Below are 20,726 nucleotides of genomic sequence, written 5' to 3'. Positions count from 1 at the left end.
ACATGGCTCAGAATGCAGAATCTCATGAGTTAGAATTACGATTGTCCCACTTGTCGACCACTGATCTGGTGGAGAGCTCGGAGGTGGCCTGCCACTTCCTGGCACATCTTGGTCATGGGCTGACCCATAGCTGGAGATGACCAGCCCAGCCGGGGCAGTGGTCTTGCAGGAGTCTCTGGAAATGCCTCCTGCCTCGGCCTTCTCCCTGGCATGGCATTTCCTGCTGTCATCTCAGCACGTCATTAGCCAGGGTTTGCTCATTCACTCACACATCTCCACAATCTCTGCATATTGTTTTATTTTTAACATTTTTCTTTAAATTGATACAGAGCTCTTAAAGTTAAGCTTAAGCCAAGCAGTTACATCAGTCAAGTGAAGTCAAGGTGGTTGTGCTAGCTTTGTTGTTTTCCTAATAGAGTACGTACTTTAACCTTAAAAATAACTCTTCTATGAGTGACCAGTTAAAAACATCTCATTTATTGCTCTTTGGACAAAACTGCCCTAATGCATACCTAACTTCTGGCCATGAGACTGGGTTAGAGCCCTCAGACCTGAGTTGTAAGGTGACTACTCCTATTTGAGGGTATAATTTGGGACAAAACTGTTAGCCTCTCTCGGTCTCAAATTTTTCCTACTTTAAAATGAATACACAAATTTTTTCACTTGCATGTAATTTCTATGATTTTATTTTCTGATAGGAAAAGAAAAGTTGACACAAGTATATGTGGCAGGTCGGTGTAGTTGTTGAGAGCACAATATTAATGAAGCCAGAATATAAGTCTGAAGCTACAGTTTTTTGCACCACCACAGAGTACATGTATAATACCAAATAGCCTCCACAGAAGTGCCTGATTTTGGTTATAAAATGCAGTGAGAAGGAGTCTGCAACTGAGTTTGTGCAAGTTGATTACATTATTGAAAATAGAGTTTGCAGAGTTCCTGCTATAGTGGCTGTGGTTATAACTCAAGAATTACTTACTTTTGTGGTGACTTGTTTATATTATCAAAACTTTGAAGTGTAATTTAGGAGTTGGTTGATTTCTTTCTGTCTTTAAAGGAAATAACCCAATGAACATTCCAGCAGGAGGAATAACAACAGATCAGCAGCCGCCAAACTTGATTTCAGAATCAGCTCTTCCGACATCCCTTGGGGCCACAAAGTAAGACCCAAGTTTTAGTCCGCTCCTATCTGCGTGACAGTAGCATGTGAAAGTGGGTTGGGAATCACAAAACTGTGATAGTTTCTAAATGTGTGATAGCGAAGATAGTTTAAATGGGGGGCGGGGGGGGCTTTTTATTATTACTATTATAAATGTAGAGCAAATAATAAACACGGTTTTGTTTTTGTTTTATATATATATATAACATATGTATAACAAAACTGCAAATATACACACACACACACACACACCTTGGCTGTCTGATTTTTAAAAGTCAGATGTGGTCGACAGACCTCATGTAAATGAAGCACATTTGCTCCACTGCAGTAGGTGTACTGTATGTTCTTGTTCTTTCCCCTAGCCCGCTGATGAGCGATGGCTCAAGCCCTGCAAACATTGGGACCCTCAGCACTCTGCCTACAGCGGCCCCTCCTTCCGGCACTGGTGTTCGGAAAGGCTGGCATGAACACGTCACTCAGGACCTGCGGAGCCATCTAGTGCATAAACTGTATGTGCCTACCTCTCCTGTACTCACATATGATGGAGATACTTTGTGGCTGACAGCAGTGGGACAGTTTGGCAGTTTAACTGATGTCTGATTTAATTCCTAAATGGTCCTCTGAGTCCCAGATGACAGTGCCCTAGAAGTTGAAGTGGTCACACACTCGTTCATGGAGCCACAACCACTGCTGGCAGGCCAGAGAATCCCATTTAGGAGATGTCAGAGCATCCATGGCTCTTCCCTGTGGGAGGACATAAACTCTGACCCCTGTCACAAAGGTTAAGACTCCTAGTGTGGCCAGACCTTCCATCCTCTGAGCTCTGGCACGCAACAGGGCACTGGGCTTATTAGCTCAGAAGCTTTGCCTTGTTTTGGAGCTCAGGATTATAATTGTGGAGGCCCATGAGAATTGGGTGAATTTGGGCCCAGTAAATACAGAGGGCATGATAGCGCCACATATAGTATGTTAACAGACAGGAAATCAACAGTTAACTTTCTCGAGCTAGTTAAGTTGAAGGTGAAAATGATCAGTTTAATTTCCTTGGAGTGTTTTTTTTTTTCCCTCCATCTTAATGAAAATTGTTTATAATAGTTTAAAAATTAGGGAGTTCAAGGGTGCCTGGGTAGCATCCACCTCTTAATTTTGGCTCAGGTCATGAACTCAGGATCAAAGAATCAAACCCTGTGTTGGGCTCCACGCTCAGCAGGGAGTCTGGTTAAGATTCTCTCCCTCTGCTCCTCACCCTGCTCACATTCTCTCTCTCTCAAACAAATCTTTAAAAATTAGTTTAAAATTGTATTATTCTTGAAATGATCTAGCACTTACTGTAAATAGCAAAATAATGTTTAATGTATAGATAAATTGACAAGTCAGTATTGTCTCCAGAAAGTGACTTCATTTGTGTGTTCGTATACTGGGCAAGAGAGATGTGGCATTTCTCTCAGCGGTACGTTGCTGCCCTTAAGTAGATGGTCTTGTTTCTCTGTGTATGTGTCATCGTGTATAAAATAGCAGGATACTGATGGTGTCTCGAAAGTCTGTTGACAGCATGTTGTCCTTGCAGCGTCCAAGCCATCTTTCCAACCCCTGACCCAGCAGCCCTAAAGGATCGCCGCATGGAGAACCTGGTGGCCTACGCTAAGAAAGTGGAAGGGGACATGTACGAGTCAGCCAACAGCAGGGTAGGTTGCCATACGTGTTTGAGCCGCATGACACGTACCATAGAAAAAACTGCATCCATCCGGCTTAATGTCTGGAAACGGGGAGATCTGTTAGTCACGTAGACTAATCACCTCAAGGACACTGACTAGAGAGACCCCTGCACAGCTCTTGGTTGACTACAAATGTCACCATTACAGTGGTGAACAAGGCATGTAAAATTGTGTTTTATCCACGGATGTGCTTTATAGCGGGCCTGTTTATAATGCTTATACTGGGTTACTGCCAGTGTCCAATATCCAAGACTGACCTGTGGAATGAAATGCAGTGTGCATTTAGTGCCTCTTGTCTGATAAGTCCTGTAATGTCACTGGGTGTTCAACAATAAGTTGGGCCTTAGCTTTCTTGGTTAGAAGTGCTGGATAATGGGGTACCTGGCTGATTCAGCCAGTAGAACATGCGACTCTTGATCTCAGGGTCATGAGTTCAAGCCTTCTGTTGGGTCTAGAGCTTACTTAAAACACAACAGAACAACATACTTAAAAGTGCGTTAGTCTGTTAAAACATATAAAACAGGTTGGGGTTTGGATTTTTGGGGGTTTTTTTGTGTGTTTTTTACAATTTTGGCTGTTTAATATTGAATGTTACTGCTTTTTAGGATGAATACTATCACTTACTGGCAGAAAAAATCTACAAGATACAAAAAGAACTAGAAGAGAAACGGAGGTCACGTTTGCACAAACAAGGCATCTTGGGTAACCAGCCTGCCCTGCCGGCCCCTGGGGCACAGCCCCCAGGGATTCCGCAGGCACAGCCTGTGAGGCCTCCAAGTAAGGACTTCACTTCCTTCTGCCAGCCCTCAGTCTCTTGGCTTGTTTTCCCTTTTGGGTTTGGGGTGTGTTTCTAAGCTTCCAGAACTATGTTCTTGGGGATTTCGCCCTTTGGAAGCTATATGATAGTGGCCATGGCCTTCCACTTTGGCCCATTTTTGGAGAGGCCTTGTGAGGGTGTGCTGGCATCAGAATGCACAGTGCTTTCATACCTACTCACTGGTTTTCCCTTTAAGTTTGAAGTTCTCAAGGTAAAATTCCTTATTCCCAAATGAAGGATTATTTTAAATAAGCAGGTTTTTTCTGCCATTGCAGACGGACCCATGCCCCTGCCAGTGAACCGCGTGCAGGTGTCCCAAGGTATTGAACCATTGTTGTGAATCATGTTTTGGTTTAACATTCAGTAGCTGCCAAAGTTGATTTGTTGTTCTTTGCCCTCTGCATTTCTTTACAGCTCCTTATTAATCACTCCATTCCTTTTGCTGATGATCAGAATTCAGTTCCACAGGCAATAGGAGTATCTGTGATATTGGGGAGTTAGAACACCATAGGAAAGCTCTCCCAGGAGATGAGAAGTAGGGTTTGGCTTTTTTTTTTTTTTTTTTTTTTTAATGAACAGGAGAGGATATTACTGTTAGAGTTTCCTTGAAAAGCTGTGTTGTAGGGGAAGGAAACCTGTTAGAAGGCTGCAAAAGAACCTTGAGCTGGCCTGGGGCAGGGCGTGGTGCAGGCGGTGAGGGGGGTGTTGGCTAAAGAGTGTTGTGCTCCTCCTCAGGCAGGGATGTGCTGGCAGCTGGCCTGAATCACTTTTAAAGGTTCTTTCTCAAATTGAGATTCTATGGTGTTTGTGGTTGAAATGGTCTTTGGAGTTTGAGAAAGGAGCATTTTGAGCCTTTTACAGCTTTTGGTACATCAAGACTTGAACAATAGAACATTTTTATAGGTTGTAAAATAAGGTGGCGATGTTATCCAGGAGGTTCCAAAGCAAGGCCTTGCTCTCTTGCTATATGCAGAGTAGTCCTGAGAGGGGAGAAGAGATCATTTAAAAAGTTGTGGTAATCTTGGGGCACCTGGCTGGTTCAGTTGGGGGAACATGCAACTCTTGATCTGAGGGTCGTGAGTTTGAGCCCCCCATTGAGTGTAGAGATTACTTCAAAAGATAAATAAACTTTTAAAAAGCTGTGGTAATCTTAATTGCATACTGAAGAGACATGGTAGGTAAACTGATGTTCAGGAGAAACTTCAGGATCTTGTTTCGGGGGACTAGATGTGAAAGAATGAAGGAAACCAAGAAGTCAGGGAAATGGAGCCTTCAGAATGTACCTGAATCCTGCATAAGGGATGACATGAAAGATTGTACTTATTGGGGATATGAGGAGGGCTGTTGAGCAGTATATATGGAAGGAGTCATAGAGCGAAGCACCTACCTCCCTTACCTGTGAGGAGAGGGTCTCTTTGTGGTACTGTTTCTCAGTACTGCCTTTTTCTCTTTCTTGTTCATAAAATTCTCAAGGAGAGGATTCCTAGAAAGTCTTCTTGGCCCTGTGCAGATACTCATTTTGTTAGGGTGACATTTCTAGGTGTCCTTGAAGGTTACGCTGAGGGAGGCACATGTTCTCTAAGACCTGCTCACATCTATGCCAGTGTTCAAGCAACACCTCAAGGATTCTGTTAGATTTCCAGTATCAGTCCTCAGACTTGCGTGAACCAGCATTGATGTAGAGCTTTACGTGTAGATGCGGAGTTCACAGGCTTGTGGGAAGTAAGGAAGAATGAGACGCTGTGGTCCGGAGACATTTAGCAGCCAGTGAGGTGACTTTCATAGTGTGACACTCCTGTGGACTGTGGATACCCCTGGGAAGGTGAAGGTAGCCACAAAAGGGAGAGCTTCCCACTCTGGAGAGAGGAGGCTGGGATTGAGAATTGCTGACCCTTGGGCACTTTCTAAACATTGAACATGCTTATAAAATTAAAACCATATTTTAAGTCTCATCCCAGATTCTAACAATAAATGTAAACCCAGCCAAAGAGCTAGGAGGCCTGGGCTGACGGGACAGACAAGAGAGAAGGGAGCCATGTGCTCTTGCAGGTGTTAGGGAGATTGGCACCGATGGGTGCCCTGGTCTTAGCCAGTACCTCTTCCCTGGAGGGTAGGAGCACCTTCCTGGTGCCGCCTTGTTCACTGGTGCTTCACCTGACTTTCTCCCTTCATCCGCTTGTGCTGCCCTGCCCTCACCCCACCAAACCACTCTCACCACCATATTGGTGCCATTTTTCTGTATTTGATAAGTGTTACGTCACCATCTTTTCTGATTTGCTGGGTGATTTCTGTTGTACATCTTGCATATATATTCTAACTTATTTTGCTTAGAGTTTGGCATGTTGTAACTATTTTCCTGTGGGTACTTTTTCTAATGAATCATTGTGGGTGCATTTACAGGGATGAATTCATTTACCCCAATGTCCTTGGGGAATGTACAGTTGCCACAAGCTCCCATAGGACCACGTGCAGCATCCCCCATGAACCACTCTGTCCCGATGAACAGCATGGGCTCCGTTCCAGGGGTAAGTGCTTCCTTTTGCCTCAGCTGTGCTGAGAAGGCCTTGCTTGAATAAGGAAAATTCCCTACACAGTGAAATTGTAGATCCAAGAATCCTGTGGTGCTTGGTCCTCTGGATTTGATTGTGCTTTATTTACTTCATATGTCCCTCTCTTTTTGGTTTTCATTACTATAAATGAGAATTATTTGGCCATTGTTTTTTATTGGGATAATAAATTCATAGGGACTTGGGGCTTCATGAGAAGATACAAGTTCTGAGATTGGAGTGGGCAATCTCAGATATGTCGTTGAGAGGTCCTTGACAGTGTCTCCTGACTTCTAGGGCTTCCTCTACTGGGGCTACTTTCTTAACGCTTCAGAGAAGTCGTAAAAGGTGTATTTTGACCTTTAAAGTATAGCATGTTATTGATCTCTATTCAGAGATAAATTTGAAGTTGGTTCCTTGGAGACCTTGCATGAGGAAGCATGCGGAGTGCCTGGGAGCCAGAAGGTCTCAGTGATGGTTCTCTTTCCACAGGGAAGGGAGGATTCAGAGTTCTGTCTCTCCCAGTTTATCTTCAAGACTCTGGCTCTTGTCCTCTGATCTCTTGATGATACTTGTCTTTTAGATGGCCATTTCTCCTTCCCGGATGCCTCAGCCTCCGAACATGATGGGCACTCATGCCAACAATATTATGGCCCAGGCACCTGCACAGAACCAGTTCCTGCCACAGAACCAGTTCCAGTCCTCCAGTGGGGCGATGAGTGTGAACAGTGTAGGCATGGGGCAGCCAGCAGCCCAGACAGGCGTGCCACAGGTACCGTGCACCAGTGATGGGGTCCCCGCTTCCTCTTGACTCAAGCATATCTTATGAGATTAGAATTCCAGAATACACGTTTTATTTTTACGTTTGAGCATCTCTTGATTTTTTTTTTAACCCCCATTCAGTTTTGTTATTTTTACCTTCTTTAGAATGACTCTTATCATCATTCAACTTCATACCAAACGGAATGGATTGTGGTTTTTTGGGTTTTGGGTTTTTAGTTATCATTTTCTTGGTTTTTAGTTGTGTGTTTTAAATTCACATGTGATCCTGAGAGACCTTGAATATTACAGTGAGGACAGGCCTGTTAACTCAGCCTGGCAGTTTGGTTGGTGTGTCCTATTGTTTGTCTCTCTGAGCTTGTCATCCTGGGTGAGGTCCGCTAACTGGATTGATTGAATAGTTCTCGTCGTGTTTTTAAGTACTCTGTTTAAAGCTGAAGAAAACTATTTTCCATTCTGTTTAGTGCCTTTTTTCTTTTGATAATTAATTGTGATATATCAGATTGTTGCTATGTACACATGTGCATGTATTTAGAATAGACCAAATCTTCCCCTGGAAGATAATATTCATGTTTTCATTTTTTACATGAAGTATTAAAAAAAAAAAGGTCATTAACTACACTAGATTTACTCACTAAATACTTATTAATTCTTCATTTCTGTAGCACTTTACTGCTCTAGAATAGCAAACTTGTTTCTGTAAATGTTTTCAACTCTGTGGGCCACAGAGTCTTTGTTTTCACTACTCAGCTCCATGGTTGTGGTAGAAAAGCAGCCATAGGCATAGTCATTCACACATAAATGAATGGGCGTGGCTGTGTTCCAATAAAACTTTACTATAAGAACAGGCAGCTAGCTGGATTGGGCCATGGGCATTAGTTTGCAGACCCCTGCTCTAGCGCAGTGATTTGGAATCACTTTTTTAAAACGTCCAAATAATATGAAGCAAGTCTCCATTTGGAAATCACTTTGCTGAAACATTTTAGTGTTTTAATAATTTCTTTTTAAAAAGAAAAAATAATAAATAAATAAAAAGAAAAATACCTTTTCCAGTGATCTAAACTATGGGTAGATGTTTTGGAGCACAAAGCTAGTAAGCTGAATGAGTATGTGTTAGTTTAAGCCAGAGGTTTCAGCAGTTCTATAAATCACAGTATAAGAAAGCATTCCACAGCATTAACTTCACTGGAAAGTGCACGTTATTGTAAGTGTACAGCTGGGTGAATTTTTACAAATGGCACATTCCCTTGAAACCAGCAGACCTCACCAAGAAGCCATGGTTAGATTTTCGTGCATTTAATTCTTCAAATCTGTTGTCACATTTTCACATGGGGAAATAATTTTAACATACTCTGTTCTCTCTATTAGGGACAGGTGCCTGGTGCTGCTCTTCCTAACCCTCTGAACATGCTTGGGCCCCAGGCCAGCCAGCTGCCCTGCCCACCAGTGACACAGTCACCATTGCACCAGACACCACCTCCTGCTTCCACGGCTGCTGGCATGCCGTCTCTCCAGCACCCGACGGCACCCGGGATGACTCCTCCCCAGCCTGCAGCTCCCACCCAGCCATCAACTCCCGTGTCGTCTTCCGGGCAGACTCCCACCCCGACTCCTGGCTCGGTGCCCAGTGCGAGCCAAACCCAGAGCACCCCTACAGTCCAGGCAGCAGCCCCGGCCCAAGTGACCCCACAGCCTCAAACCCCAGTCCAGCCCCCATCTGTGGCTACCCCGCAGTCATCACAGCAACAGCCGACACCTGTGCACCCCCAGCCTCCTGGCACACCGGTGAGCCCCGCAATCTGTCTTTGGGCTGAGACTCGTAATCGAGGACTTCCCCATAAAAAACATCCTGTCACAAAGCTGCCTTTGTGTCTTGGTGCAACCCCAGAAGGTGCCTGTACCCTAATCAAACTGTAGGAGCTATATTTTGTTTCCGACATTGGCTCCAAAGGCCAGGTTTGGATCTGGCAGGATGTAACTTAAGATTATCTTTTTTAATTAAACGAGTTTTCAGAAATCAGTAGTTATAAAGAAATCAAACATAGGTCTGTACATAGGAGCCGTTGGTCCCCCATTATCCTAGGCAGGTGTCTTCTGAGTTTTAGTAATTTTTCTCTTAACATCATGAGGATATGATAAACAAGGCACATTCCTTCCTAATTGTATGTGCTTTGGCTTTGCCTGTCTTGTTTTCAGACCTGGAGACTTTTCGTCTCATGACAGAATGGCAAACTCAGGTTAGCACTTCCTGTAGCTCACCTCTGCCCAGTCCTTCCCAGACCTGCTGGCATTGCCCCAGTTACCATTGAAGTCTTTTATCCCCCCCCTTAAAAGATTTATTTACTTATTTATTTGACAGAGAGCCCACGCACGCAAGCACAAGCAGGGAGAACTGCAGAGGGAGAGGGAGAAGCAGGCTCCCTGCTGAGCGGGGAGCTCGACTGGGGGCTCCATCCCAGGACCCCAGGACCATGACCCAAGCCAAAGTCTGATGCTTAACCGACTGAGCAACCCACGTGCCCCTATCACTGAAATCTTCACATCCATTTTCGTATCAGCCTAACTTAGAAACCATCTTTCCCCCTGAAATACATTAACTTTATTCTTGGAGACTGAGGATATTAAATAAATAAATAAATACCCCCAACATAACATTACTGTTTATATTTCTTCTTAGGAATTGTGCTTATTATTTATCCTTATTTTATATTTCTAATCTCTAACATTCCTTTGTAATTTTATATTCTCTTCTGCTTACTTCAGTTAAAGCTCTTATTAGGTAGGGGCACCTGGGTGGCTCAATTGGTTAAGCTTCGGACTCTTGGTTTTGGCTCAGGTCATGATTTTAGGATCATGGGATTGAGCCCTGCATCAGGCTCTGTGCTGGACATGGAGTCTGCTTATCTCCCTCCCTCCCTCTTTGCTCTTCCCTGACTCACGCATGCTCTCTTGCTTTCTCTCTTTCTCTGTCAAATGGATAAATAAAATCTAAACAAACAAACAACAACTATAAGTGAGACTTTGAAAGTTGAGAATTCTTACGGTGGTTCCTGGCCTTGTTTGCTGACTTCTCCTTCACCACCCCTGTGCCTGCACTTCACAGGCTAAAATACCTGTCCTTGTTCCGTGTCAGCCTTTTATCCCCCTTCCTACTTGGGTACTTCTAGATCTACACTTCAGCCATTTATGGTAAACTTGAATGGCCTTATTGGAAAGAATTAATTTTAAAATAGAAGATTCTGTGACTTAGAAAACTTCCAGGGGATCCCTGAGTGGCTCAACGGTTTAGCACCTGCCTTCCGCCCAGGGCATGATCCTGGAGTCCCGGGATCGAGTCCCACATCAGGCTCGCTGCATGGAGCCTGCTTCTCCCTCTGCCTGTGTCTCTGCCTCTCTATCTCTCTTTCTCTCTGTCTCTCGTAAATAAATAAATAAATAAATAAATAAATAAATAAATAAATAAATAAATAAATAACTTACTTCCAGAAAATAGTTTTATATCAACCTGTAGGAAGCACTGCACCTTCATCTCTGCATTCGTGGTAGGAAGCTCTTTCTGTTTCGACCTCATTGACTTCCTCTGGGACTCCTGTTTTAAATTTTCTCTTCTTCAGTTCTCTCAGATAGGGGTGTCTATTAGATTAGTGTTGAGAAATGTTCATAAGAAACTGGGTATTCGGTGAATAACAGAATTAAACATCATTTCTGTTTTATTAACAGAGATATGTAATTCTGGTTTTTCCACAGCTTTCCCAGGCAGCCGCCAGCATCGATAACCGGGTCCCCACTCCTTCCTCGGTGGCCAGCGCCGAAACCAACTCCCAACAGACAGGACCCGAGGTACCAATGCTGGAAGTGAAGGCAGAGGTCAAGACCGAGGACACTGAGCCGGATGCCAGTGAAGCCAAGGGGGAGCCTGGGTCCACGGTAGGTGCCCTTCCTGGGGCGTGAACAGGTGTGCACCATACTGAAGCGTCCTGAGGCGAGACACCGCATGTTCTCCATGGACGACACTGCTTTTTGTTTTAATGTCCTGTTTGATGATGGGTTCAGAGAGGATAAATGTTAAAAATAGATTAGTTATTTTTAGGTATTAGGTACGGGTTTTACTATATTTTGCCAGAAATGAAGAGGACACTGGTTTATATTCTAAATGATTGAATCATCCAATGACTGCACTGTCATTCTTCATTCATAGGTAGTTCTGTAGAGTTAGACTGCACAAGGGTGTGCTCATTCATTAATTAACCTGTGGCAAAAGCTAAAGACTGGCAAGCCATGGGCTGGATCCACCCCCATCCACATGTTTTGTTTGGCCCACACAATATTTTTTAAAATGAGGAATTACAAATAAAACTCTGGGTTTCTGGCTTTTCTTTGAAAATGAGAAGCTCTGTCAGCCTTGTGCTTACATTCCTATGTCAGCAGTCTGGGTGGGAGCCTCAGCCCTGGCTTTTAGATGGGGCTTGGGCTCCAATTTGCCGGAGTCTCCACTCCCCACTCTGGCTCACACACCTCCTGCTGCATCATGTACTTCACCTGCCTGGCCCTCTGAGCAGTTTGGTTTTTGAAACTTGCCCCAACTTTCAAGAAGATTCTTGTTCCAAACTAGAAATGCCTACATGTAAAACTACTGGGCAGGTGATGGGGTGTGTATATGCAATGTCTTATAAGCACTCTAGCATATAAAATTTTTAAATTGGGACTATAATTGCAGTGGTGCTGTCCTAAGGCAACTCACCTGACACCAGATGTTCCAATCCTTCCTGGGGGAAAGGAAGGGATGGTAAATGCAACTCTTGAGTAGGGTACAGCTTGATAAGCCCAGATAGATTGTTAAGAGACTTCCAGTGAGGCTGAGTTAGAATAAAGGTCTTTGCTATTCATACATTATTACCTGTAATTTTGTATTTCTCAAGATGATGGAAGAGGATCTACAAGGATCTTCTCAAGTTAAAGAAGAGACAGACACAACAGAACAGAAATCAGAACCGATGGAAGTGGACGAGAAGAAGCCGGAAGTCAAAGTAGAAGCTAAAGAGGAAGAAGAGAACAGTGCTAATGGGGCCACCTCTCAGTCAACATCTCCTTCACAGCCACGCAAAAAAAGTAGGTTGTGTTTCCTGGACTTGTTTTATCGTGCTGCTTTTCCATCGTGTTGGGATTGCACACCACAGGTTAAAAGCTAAAGCAGAAAAATAATTGTCTCCCCCCCTTATATCTTTTCTGCCTGCCATTCCCCAAGTTTTACTTCTTCAGAAATGATGACAGAGAGCTAGACTGCAGCCTGAGGGCCCATGAGGTTTATGGTGGGAATGAGAAATGAGCCGCAGCTCTGAGGGGCAGCCCAGGAGCACATCTCTCCTCTGAGCCATCATTCCCCATGGGGCCAAAGTAGAAGTTGCATCTGAGTCCTTGTGCCCGCTGAGGAGCTTGGGCTTTCTTTACTCAGTAGGGCCTGGACGACCACGGATAGATTTGAGCAGGAGGTTGACTGCCACACTAAGGAAATTATCACCGTGGCTACACGTGGGTGCACTGTTACAGATGGGAAGGTGTGCTCAGAGTAAATGGGCAGTGGAACAGGACCCAGTGCCTGGTGCAGTGGGAGGGGTGCAGATAACTGAAGATGCTTTGCGGGGTGAGGCAGCCTCGCAGGGGGACTCAGAGGGAACCCATTGGAGGTCCAGCATGAAGTCAGCAGGGTGTCAGAACATTGTTAGGTGACCCTTGTAAATGAGGAATGTGGTTCAGGAAGTTAAGGGCTACTTGTGGCACATTTGGGAAAGTCAACAAAGAACTGTTCAAGGCTGATACTCTAGAGTAAGTTTTTGGTCTCAGACCTGTTAATACTCCTAAAGATTGAGGACACTTGAGTTCTTGTTCATGTGGATTATCTGCTGCTATTTACTCTTATAGAAATTTTAAAAGCATTCACTTAACAAATCTGTTACATGGCATCCATGAGTAACACATTTTTATGAAAAATAAGTTTCCCAGAACAAACATACTTAGCGTAGACAGTGTTTTCTTTACAATCTTGCGACTTGGAGATTTTAGCGAACATGGCTGGATTCTCCTGCTGCACCTACTGTCTCTTTTGTGCTGTATTGTTTGGTTCAAGTCCCTGAAGACAGCCCCGCCCCACACAGATAGGTGGTTGATGAAAGAATAAGAGCTTCTTCAGATAATTGTGGGTATTCTTTTTTGATACTACACCAAAACTCAACAAGTACAAGTTTTGTTAAGATTAGTTGCAGTGTTAAGTCTGGATATATAGCACTGAATTTTTATGCCCAGTGACAAGAGTCTGTTTTCGTGCTGTGAATGAGTCTTTTGCCCTTGCGTGAATTTTTTTTTTTTTTTTTTTTTTTTTTTAATAACGTAGTCCTTTGGTCATCTTGGAATTTGGCTTGCTGAGTTATGCAGATTTTCCAGATGTCACCATACATCACTATACAATATTTTTTAAATCACATTTATTAATATCACTAGGAATTGCCTCAAAAATGTCTTGGAAATTTGGGAGGCTGTCAAATTCATGTGACAGATACAAGTTCTCCAGATTCTAATTTCGACATGAGTCCAAATGTTATCATTGGCAACAAATACCATCAGTTGTCCTTGGTGTAACTGGCCCACTTTGTTCCTGTTTGGGAAACTGTGCCGCGTACCCAGGTCTGAATAACCATAGCTTGTCTAACAGTCTTTTTCCCAGTTTTCCATGCTCTGTGCAGAGAAACTACTAGCTCTGCTTTCTACTCTGCGCATGCACGCACTTTCTCAGGGCAGTCCGTGCCTATAGCTTGGTGCCAGCTTCCCATTGGGTTGTATGAAATCAAGACGTGTAGCCATGGGCTGAGATTCATAACAGTAACGACGCTTACTACTTGAAGGACATTGTTGGGTACAGCTGGCGTGTTTCCCCTCTGTGCACACCGCAGCAGCAAAGAGCACGATGATGACTAACTTGGGTCTGGTGCCGCTGCCTATGTTGTGCTGCTACGCCAATGGCCCACTTGTGCCAACATCAACACAGTGCAACAGGCAAATGGCAGCCTGGTATTAACATGGAAGTCGTTTTATGTTATGGAAGTGATCATGAGTAACACATTTTTATGAAATGAGTTGATTCCATAGACCCTTAGGGCCCAGAGCCCTGCTAGGAATGTCATGTCTGTGCTCTCTGTGGTTGTCACCAGCCACGTGTAGCTCCTGACCGCTTGAAATGTGACAGGTGTGACTGAGGAAGTGATTTTACATCAGACTGGTGGTGGCAAAAGACAGGAGTTTGAAGATGCTTTTTCCTTGGCATAGGTATTTTCAACAAACATGTAGTGAGTAAATGAGCAGTTGTCCAAAGTGACGTGTGTGAGGTTTCCCCTGGAAGATGATGACCCTGCAGCAGGATCAGCACACACTGTGAGGAGCCAGATAGTTCCCCTCAGGCTTCATGCTCCAGAAGGTCCCTGTGGCAGCTACTCCTAGTGTGAAAGCCACCACAGACAGTATGGAAGCAAATGCGCATAACTGCATTCTAACAAACCTTTATTTTTGGAGATTAAAATCTGATTTCATGTGTCATGAAGTATTACTATTTTCCTTTTTTCTTAACCATGAAAAACCATAGAAACCAATCTTAGCTGATAAGCTGCACTAAAGGCAGGTGGCTGGCCAGACCCCTGGTCTAAGAAAAAAGAAAAAACTGTTAACTGAAGAATTGTTTTCTCATGACGAGTTACTCAAAGAAAAACAAATGCTATTCCGTTTCTGTAGAAACAATAGAAGAGGAGGAGCTGACAGAAAGCAGGTTGTGTATGTGTTTCAGGAGGCTCCTGTGGGGCACGTCTGCACACTAGGCCCAGCCCCGGCGCCCGGAGTGGGGTGCCTGCTGGGGAGGCCTGCATTGGGCAGTTTCCATGCTCGACGCCACCAGTGGTCCCCGCTCTAAAGCGGGATGTGGCATAACACAAGCACTGCTGACTAACCTGCCTCTTGCCTTCATAGGTTGTTAAACACATTTTTCCTGGTCATTAAAACTTACTGGGTTTTGTGTGAATGTACAGTCTTGAAAGTATTTGACAGCTAGTGTTTATCCTTTGGTGACAACAGAAAGTGTAGTAGGAAATGGAGTGGCTAAGTGGTGGAGTGAATGGGCATTGGTAAATGTACGTAGGAACAATCCAGAACTTTTGGGAAAAATGCTTGAGTTTGTAGCTCTGTTACTTTGTACATTTGTTTGTGAGGTTGTAATATAAAACCATTTGTCCCAGGTGTCTGAGTTTACTTCACCCAAGGACAAAAAAATGTCATCAGAGAAAGAGAGGCCCTTCCAGCAAAATGGCTTTATTACCACCCATTGGATCAAGGAAGCAGATTTGGGAGTTAGCTTCATTTTCTGTTCCAACACAGTTTTAGTGTCAGAAACCCTTTTGTTGAAGAAGCAAACTTGTCAGTGTGGTATTAAGCCTTGTGACATAGATGGAGTTTTAAAACCGTAACGTTAAACAGTGTTTTCAGAAGCCCCCAGATTGTAGCTTTAGAACGTCCGTGGACTCCATGGTGAACGTGAGCCCTTGGGAGCACGGCTTGGGGGGCTGTGGGGGTGGAGATGATCGGAACCCTTTCAAAAGCAGCCCAGACTTCCATGTGAAATGTGATGGGATGGGGGTCTTGGTGCCTTGTAAATCGTGTCACTCCTTGATGTTTTCTAACTGTAGTCTTTAAGCCGGAGGAGTTACGCCAGGCTTTGATGCCAACCCTCGAAGCACTATATCGACAGGATCCAGAGTCGTTACCTTTCCGGCAGCCTGTAGACCCCCAGCTCCTAGGAATTCCGGTAAGTTAATATAGTAAAAGCCTTACCAGCAATACTCAGAGTATCCATGTTTTACCTCTGAAAATTGTGTAACATATTCTTGTTTTGAGGATTTTTGTCCTATAAAAAACCTCTCTGGGGGGCACCTAGGTGGCTCAGTAGGTTAAGTGGCTGCCTTCAGCTTGGGTCATGATCCCAAAGTCCTGGGATAGAGCCCTGTGTTGGCCTCCCTGCTCAGCAAGGAGCTTGCTTCTCCCTTTCCCCGTCCCCTACTTGTACTCTTCTCTTGCTGTCTCTCTCAAATAAGTAAAATCTTTAAAAATAAATTTATTTTAAAAAAACCTTTTCTGTCAAAGCAATAGAACACCTTTGTCTCACTGAATGGAACATGCATTTCCCATGTGTTCTGTCCACGCCGGGATCTGTGGCAGGGTCGCACTACCTCTGGAGCTCTTCTATCTGAGCTTTGTGTGAGCTTTTGTCTGAAGGGCTGCATTTGAAGAACAGGTGCACACTAGTTAGAAAGCCCATGGCCGGGCAGCCCGGGTGGCCCAGCGGTTTAGCGCCGCCTTCGGTCCAGGGCATGATCCTGGAGACCTGGGATCAAGTCCCACATTGAGCTCCCTGCGTGGAGCCTGCTTCTCCCTCTGCCTGTCTTTGCCCCTCTCTGTGTCTCTCATGAATAAATAAATAACGTCTTTAAAAAAAAAAAAAAAAAAAAAAAGCCTGTGGCCCTCACATTCTGGGATCTCTGAGGAGTCTTATAAGGGCCGTAGTGACCCCACAGGTTTCTGTTGAGCGGTATCACTCTTTTTGCTTCTGTTTTTGTGTTTGTCTTCGAATTTCATCTTGTTTGCCAGGACCAAGGATAAATCTCTAGAAAAAAACACCATATCTGATAAACGTGCTTATATTTTAATTCAGTGGATTAAAAGCTGTATTTTAAATTTTTTATATTAAAACATTTTTACCCATTCTTTTATTAGATAATATATTAATATAATATTATTTTGCCTTTGAAATAATTGGGTCACACTTGACCATACTAATTACAGTTTTAGGTAATAAAGTCAGGGAAGTCCAAGCTTTTTTCAGTTCCCATTTACTACTGTTAGAAGCAGAAGTTTTTCTGGTGCTGATTATTTGTGGGTTTTGCAGATAAAACCTGCTACACACGACTGACATTGGGTGTTGGGGATCCACTAGACTGAGACTATTTTGTCTTTAAGGATTACTTTGACATAGTGAAGAATCCCATGGACCTTTCCACCATCAAGCGGAAGCTGGACACCGGGCAGTACCAGGAGCCCTGGCAGTATGTGGACGACGTCTGGCTGATGTTCAACAATGCCTGGCTCTATAACCGCAAGACATCCCGGGTCTACAAGTTCTGCAGCAAACTTGCAGAGGTCTTCGAGCAAGAAATCGACCCCGTCATGCAGTCCCTTGGGTATTGCTGCGGACGCAAGGTACAGTGTGAACGGTTTCTGGAACGTGAACTTCCCTGGTTAATCCAGCAGAGAGGGTGCTAGGATGACCTGACACATGTGATCTTGTGGTCACACCTGTGAGTCAGGAAGGACCCAGGTGGGGTCTGGTATGTGTGAACCCGTGTGGCAGATAATCAGAGCTGGAGGTACTGAGGAAGACGCTGGACTATGCTTTTCCATCTGTTCCGGCGTCCGTCTATGCATCTCTTACAAATGTCTCGGCAACTGATTCTGTCCCATTGAATCCAGAAATGTCTTCAAATAGCTGTGAAAATTGTTAGAAAACTATCCTGTGTACTAACAGAAATATTTGGCTAAATCTGACTCTCTAGTGAACTAGAACATTGTGTGACAGTACGGGAATATATCTTTAGTATTTTCTGCTTTGTTTTGCAGTATGAGTTTTCCCCACAGACTTTGTGCTGCTACGGGAAGCAGCTGTGTACAATTCCTCGTGATGCTGCCTACTACAGCTATCAGAATAGGTAAGCACCGAGCCGCCGTCTCCACTTATGGGACAAAAGGACAGTCTTAGGGAAAGGTGTGTTCATCTGATTATAGCCTGGGTATGTGATTTCTTTTCTGAAGTTTTACTGAAGTGGGCCACAGTTCCAGTGCTGGATAGTCGCTCAGGCCTATGGTCTCTTCAAATTAGAGCACGCTTTTATGGTATAAAAATTGAAGCTCAAAACTGCTCGCTGCCCTACTTGAATCAGGAACATTGGTTCTTAAACTGTGGTCTTTCTAAAATGTAACCATTATAGGAAAGAGTCTGGAGGTGAGAGCAAATCTAATAAAGGTTGACTTACCTTTTGAAGCTCTTAATAAAGTGGCTACATTGTACTTTACTATTTCACGTATAAGTATTTGCCTAGATAACTTGGCTTGGACAGCCTGATGGAAAGACTTGCATGAGTGATAATTTATGTTAAAAAGTACTAAAAGCTTTAGACTTAAATTTTTTTAAAATTAATACCACAACACAGAATGAGATGTAGTGTTGTTGAGTTCAACATTAACTCCCCTGTTCTAGGATAGCAGTTTCAGGGTTTTGTGAGTGGGAGGCATCCTCAAGAAATATTTGCCATTCTCTTGCAATGTGGAGATAGCTGAATCTCCTGTTTTAAGCAGAAGAGAATGAAAATGCTTTTGTTGCTAATTTGCCACACAAATAGGACTTCCATAGTTTTAAAAGAGGGTGTTTTGAAAATTAAATTTAGTTGTATTTGTTGCCTCAAGTGGCTGCTCTGTGTTGCCATAGTGTGAGGGCATCGTGCCTGGAAGCACAGGTTGTAAATCTTGGTCAAGTTCAGCTGCTTTGCTTCCGTGTCATGAACAGGCAGTGGCGTGTATGTGATCAGGGTGCTGCTTTCTGCCTGTTCTTCATCTTCACGTTCAAGTATTAAATGTCCGCATTAGGGTTTGATTACTTGATCTTGTTTGCTTATAGTAATTACATTTGTCCTTACATTTCAAGAACAATAAGTTCTTGTTTAATCTGTTTCAAGAACAGATAAGTAAAGGGCTTTTTGTTATTTGTTCACAGGCCTGAATAATTTGGAACTTAACGTGAATTTTTTTTAAAGCGTTACTAACAATAATTAGTAACTCCCATCAAAATCCTACTTAAAAAAAGGGAGAAAGAACTGTTGACCTAAAAATGTCTCAAGGAGAGATTTCTAACCCTGCCCAGCCCACGTGTCCTGGCACCATGGCAGAGTGAGATGCTGCTGCTCATTCTAGGGAATGAGAGTGTGGCCTGTACCCCTGTCCTAAAAATACGTTAACCCCTGGAATTAAGTTCCTGTCTTAGCTTCCCCTTCCATCAGTAGGAGTGTTTGAAGAGACAAAGTTTAAGATGATACCACAATCCCTTTGTGATAGAATCACTCCTGCAATAACAAGTGCTGCTCTGGAGGCTCTAGCCCCTCCCCATGACGTTCAGCCCATCCCATAAGGTATCGAGTTTAACCTTCTTGTTCTTGATCCGGGCACAATAACTCCTTCCCTGACAACCTCAGTTGTCATTTTCCATGAAATAACGAACAGGAATTCACTTTGGAAACTGTTAGGTGCCAAGCAAAATGAAGTCATGAAATTTCAAGACAACAGATTTCACTTAACTATTCCCTGAAAAATGTCCTTGCTACTGGATGCCTGGCATGGTTTGGGTCTAGAAGGAAGAACAGAGAGCAGGTTGTTTGCCAGCATTTCTGAAGTTTTGGGGCCTTTTCTGACTGTTAGTCTCACTGTTCCTGGGTCTGTTGGGACCCTGCCTTTGCTGATTTGCACAGATTTTTGGCCGTTTTTAAGTGGGGAGCAGTTGACTTGAGTAGGATCAGGGTACACTACTGCTCTCTTAACAGGTTATTCTTGGAGTGCAAACAAAAGATTGTTTTGAAAGTTTTGAGATGTCCAGTTGTCATTTTGTGTAGAATTTTATCTTACTGAACAAAAGTAATATATTTTTCTTACATTAGAGACATCAATAAAGGAATTCTTTTGTATTAATGATACATATTTAAAAATGTAAGCATACTGCCCCTTAGCTGAATCTTTCAAGGTACGTGCTTCCTAGAATACTATACTTGGAGAGATTAACGTGCTGTGATGCTAAGAAAGCAGTGGCCTAAGTACAACGAGCATCCTAACTGCTTACACTTTTATTCGCATCTTTGATTTAGGAACACTGGTGTTCTCATGCATAACTGTTTTGGTGCTTATGGTCCTAAACTTTTGGGGCACTTCAAACAATAGAAAATCCCACAGGCCATTTAAACAAGTGAAACTAATATATAAACTAGCATATGAGTACATTTTCACTTGTTTCCTTGCTTTGAAAATTTGATAGTAACTCATGTTGGGAAACTGTTATATAGATTTTCCAGATACTATCTTTAGATATCCCAGTTATTTGTATATACTGATATGGTACTTAAAACAATCTGCATTTGAAAATTTACTCCATATATTAAATTACCCTTACAGATTGAACTATGCAGTTACATCGTGCTAACTTAGGTACCCAGATGTACACCATCATCGGATTATGTGAAGTATTTCTCCTTTGCAATTCCATATTCATCAGATTGCTTCTTTCACCCAAGGCATAATATCAGCAAGGCTCTTAAGATTGAAAAGTGACTTTCTAAACCATTCCATATTTTTAGGGTGAATAAAGTTTGGACTAGGTAATAATGTGGGGACAGTCTGGCATTCTCATCTGGGCTATTTCAGCAGATTTGACTAGTGGGTGGCTGTGCCCCTTCTCCAGACTGGCACCACCTCTTAGTTGGGCACTGCAAGGAAGCTTGGGCCTTCCCCTCCCCTTCTCGATTCTCTCATGTCGGCTTGCTTTGGGACAGGCACTAGAGCCATGTTAACTCTCTCTCTGCCTCCCA

The 20,726-nt window shown here is 43.4% G+C and overlaps 1 protein-coding gene across 4 annotated transcripts in view; it reads left to right on the top strand.

Annotated features, from left to right (window-relative positions):
* The window catches only part of CREBBP (CREB binding lysine acetyltransferase), a 126,556-nt gene that overhangs the window by 81,592 nt on the left and 24,238 nt on the right, over positions 1 to 20,726 (top strand). For 3 of the 4 annotated variants that reach the window (XM_077906404.1, XM_077906401.1, XM_077906402.1), the window contains 13 exons: positions 1,058 to 1,160; positions 1,522 to 1,668; positions 2,727 to 2,844; positions 3,480 to 3,651; positions 3,967 to 4,011; positions 6,092 to 6,216; positions 6,821 to 7,009; positions 8,386 to 8,802; positions 10,765 to 10,944; positions 11,937 to 12,126; positions 15,738 to 15,856; positions 17,065 to 17,304; positions 17,722 to 17,810. In XM_077906404.1, coding sequence (XP_077762530.1) covers positions 1,058 to 1,160; positions 1,522 to 1,668; positions 2,727 to 2,844; positions 3,480 to 3,651; positions 3,967 to 4,011; positions 6,092 to 6,216; positions 6,821 to 7,009; positions 8,386 to 8,802; positions 10,765 to 10,944; positions 11,937 to 12,126; positions 15,738 to 15,856; positions 17,065 to 17,304; positions 17,722 to 17,810 — 2,134 coding nt within the window. The remainder of the gene's footprint in view (positions 1 to 1,057; positions 1,161 to 1,521; positions 1,669 to 2,726; positions 2,845 to 3,479; positions 3,652 to 3,966; positions 4,012 to 6,091; positions 6,217 to 6,820; positions 7,010 to 8,385; positions 8,803 to 10,764; positions 10,945 to 11,936; positions 12,127 to 15,737; positions 15,857 to 17,064; positions 17,305 to 17,721; positions 17,811 to 20,726) is intronic. The other variant, XM_077906403.1, reaches the window with a different exon arrangement.

This window comes from Canis aureus, chromosome 8 (assembly GCF_053574225.1).
Source record: "Canis aureus isolate CA01 chromosome 8, VMU_Caureus_v.1.0, whole genome shotgun sequence".
NCBI classification, from domain to species: Eukaryota; Metazoa; Chordata; class Mammalia; order Carnivora; family Canidae; genus Canis; species Canis aureus.
The sequence above is the reverse complement of the archived record's forward strand: the minus strand, read 5'-3'. Positions and strand labels throughout refer to the sequence as shown.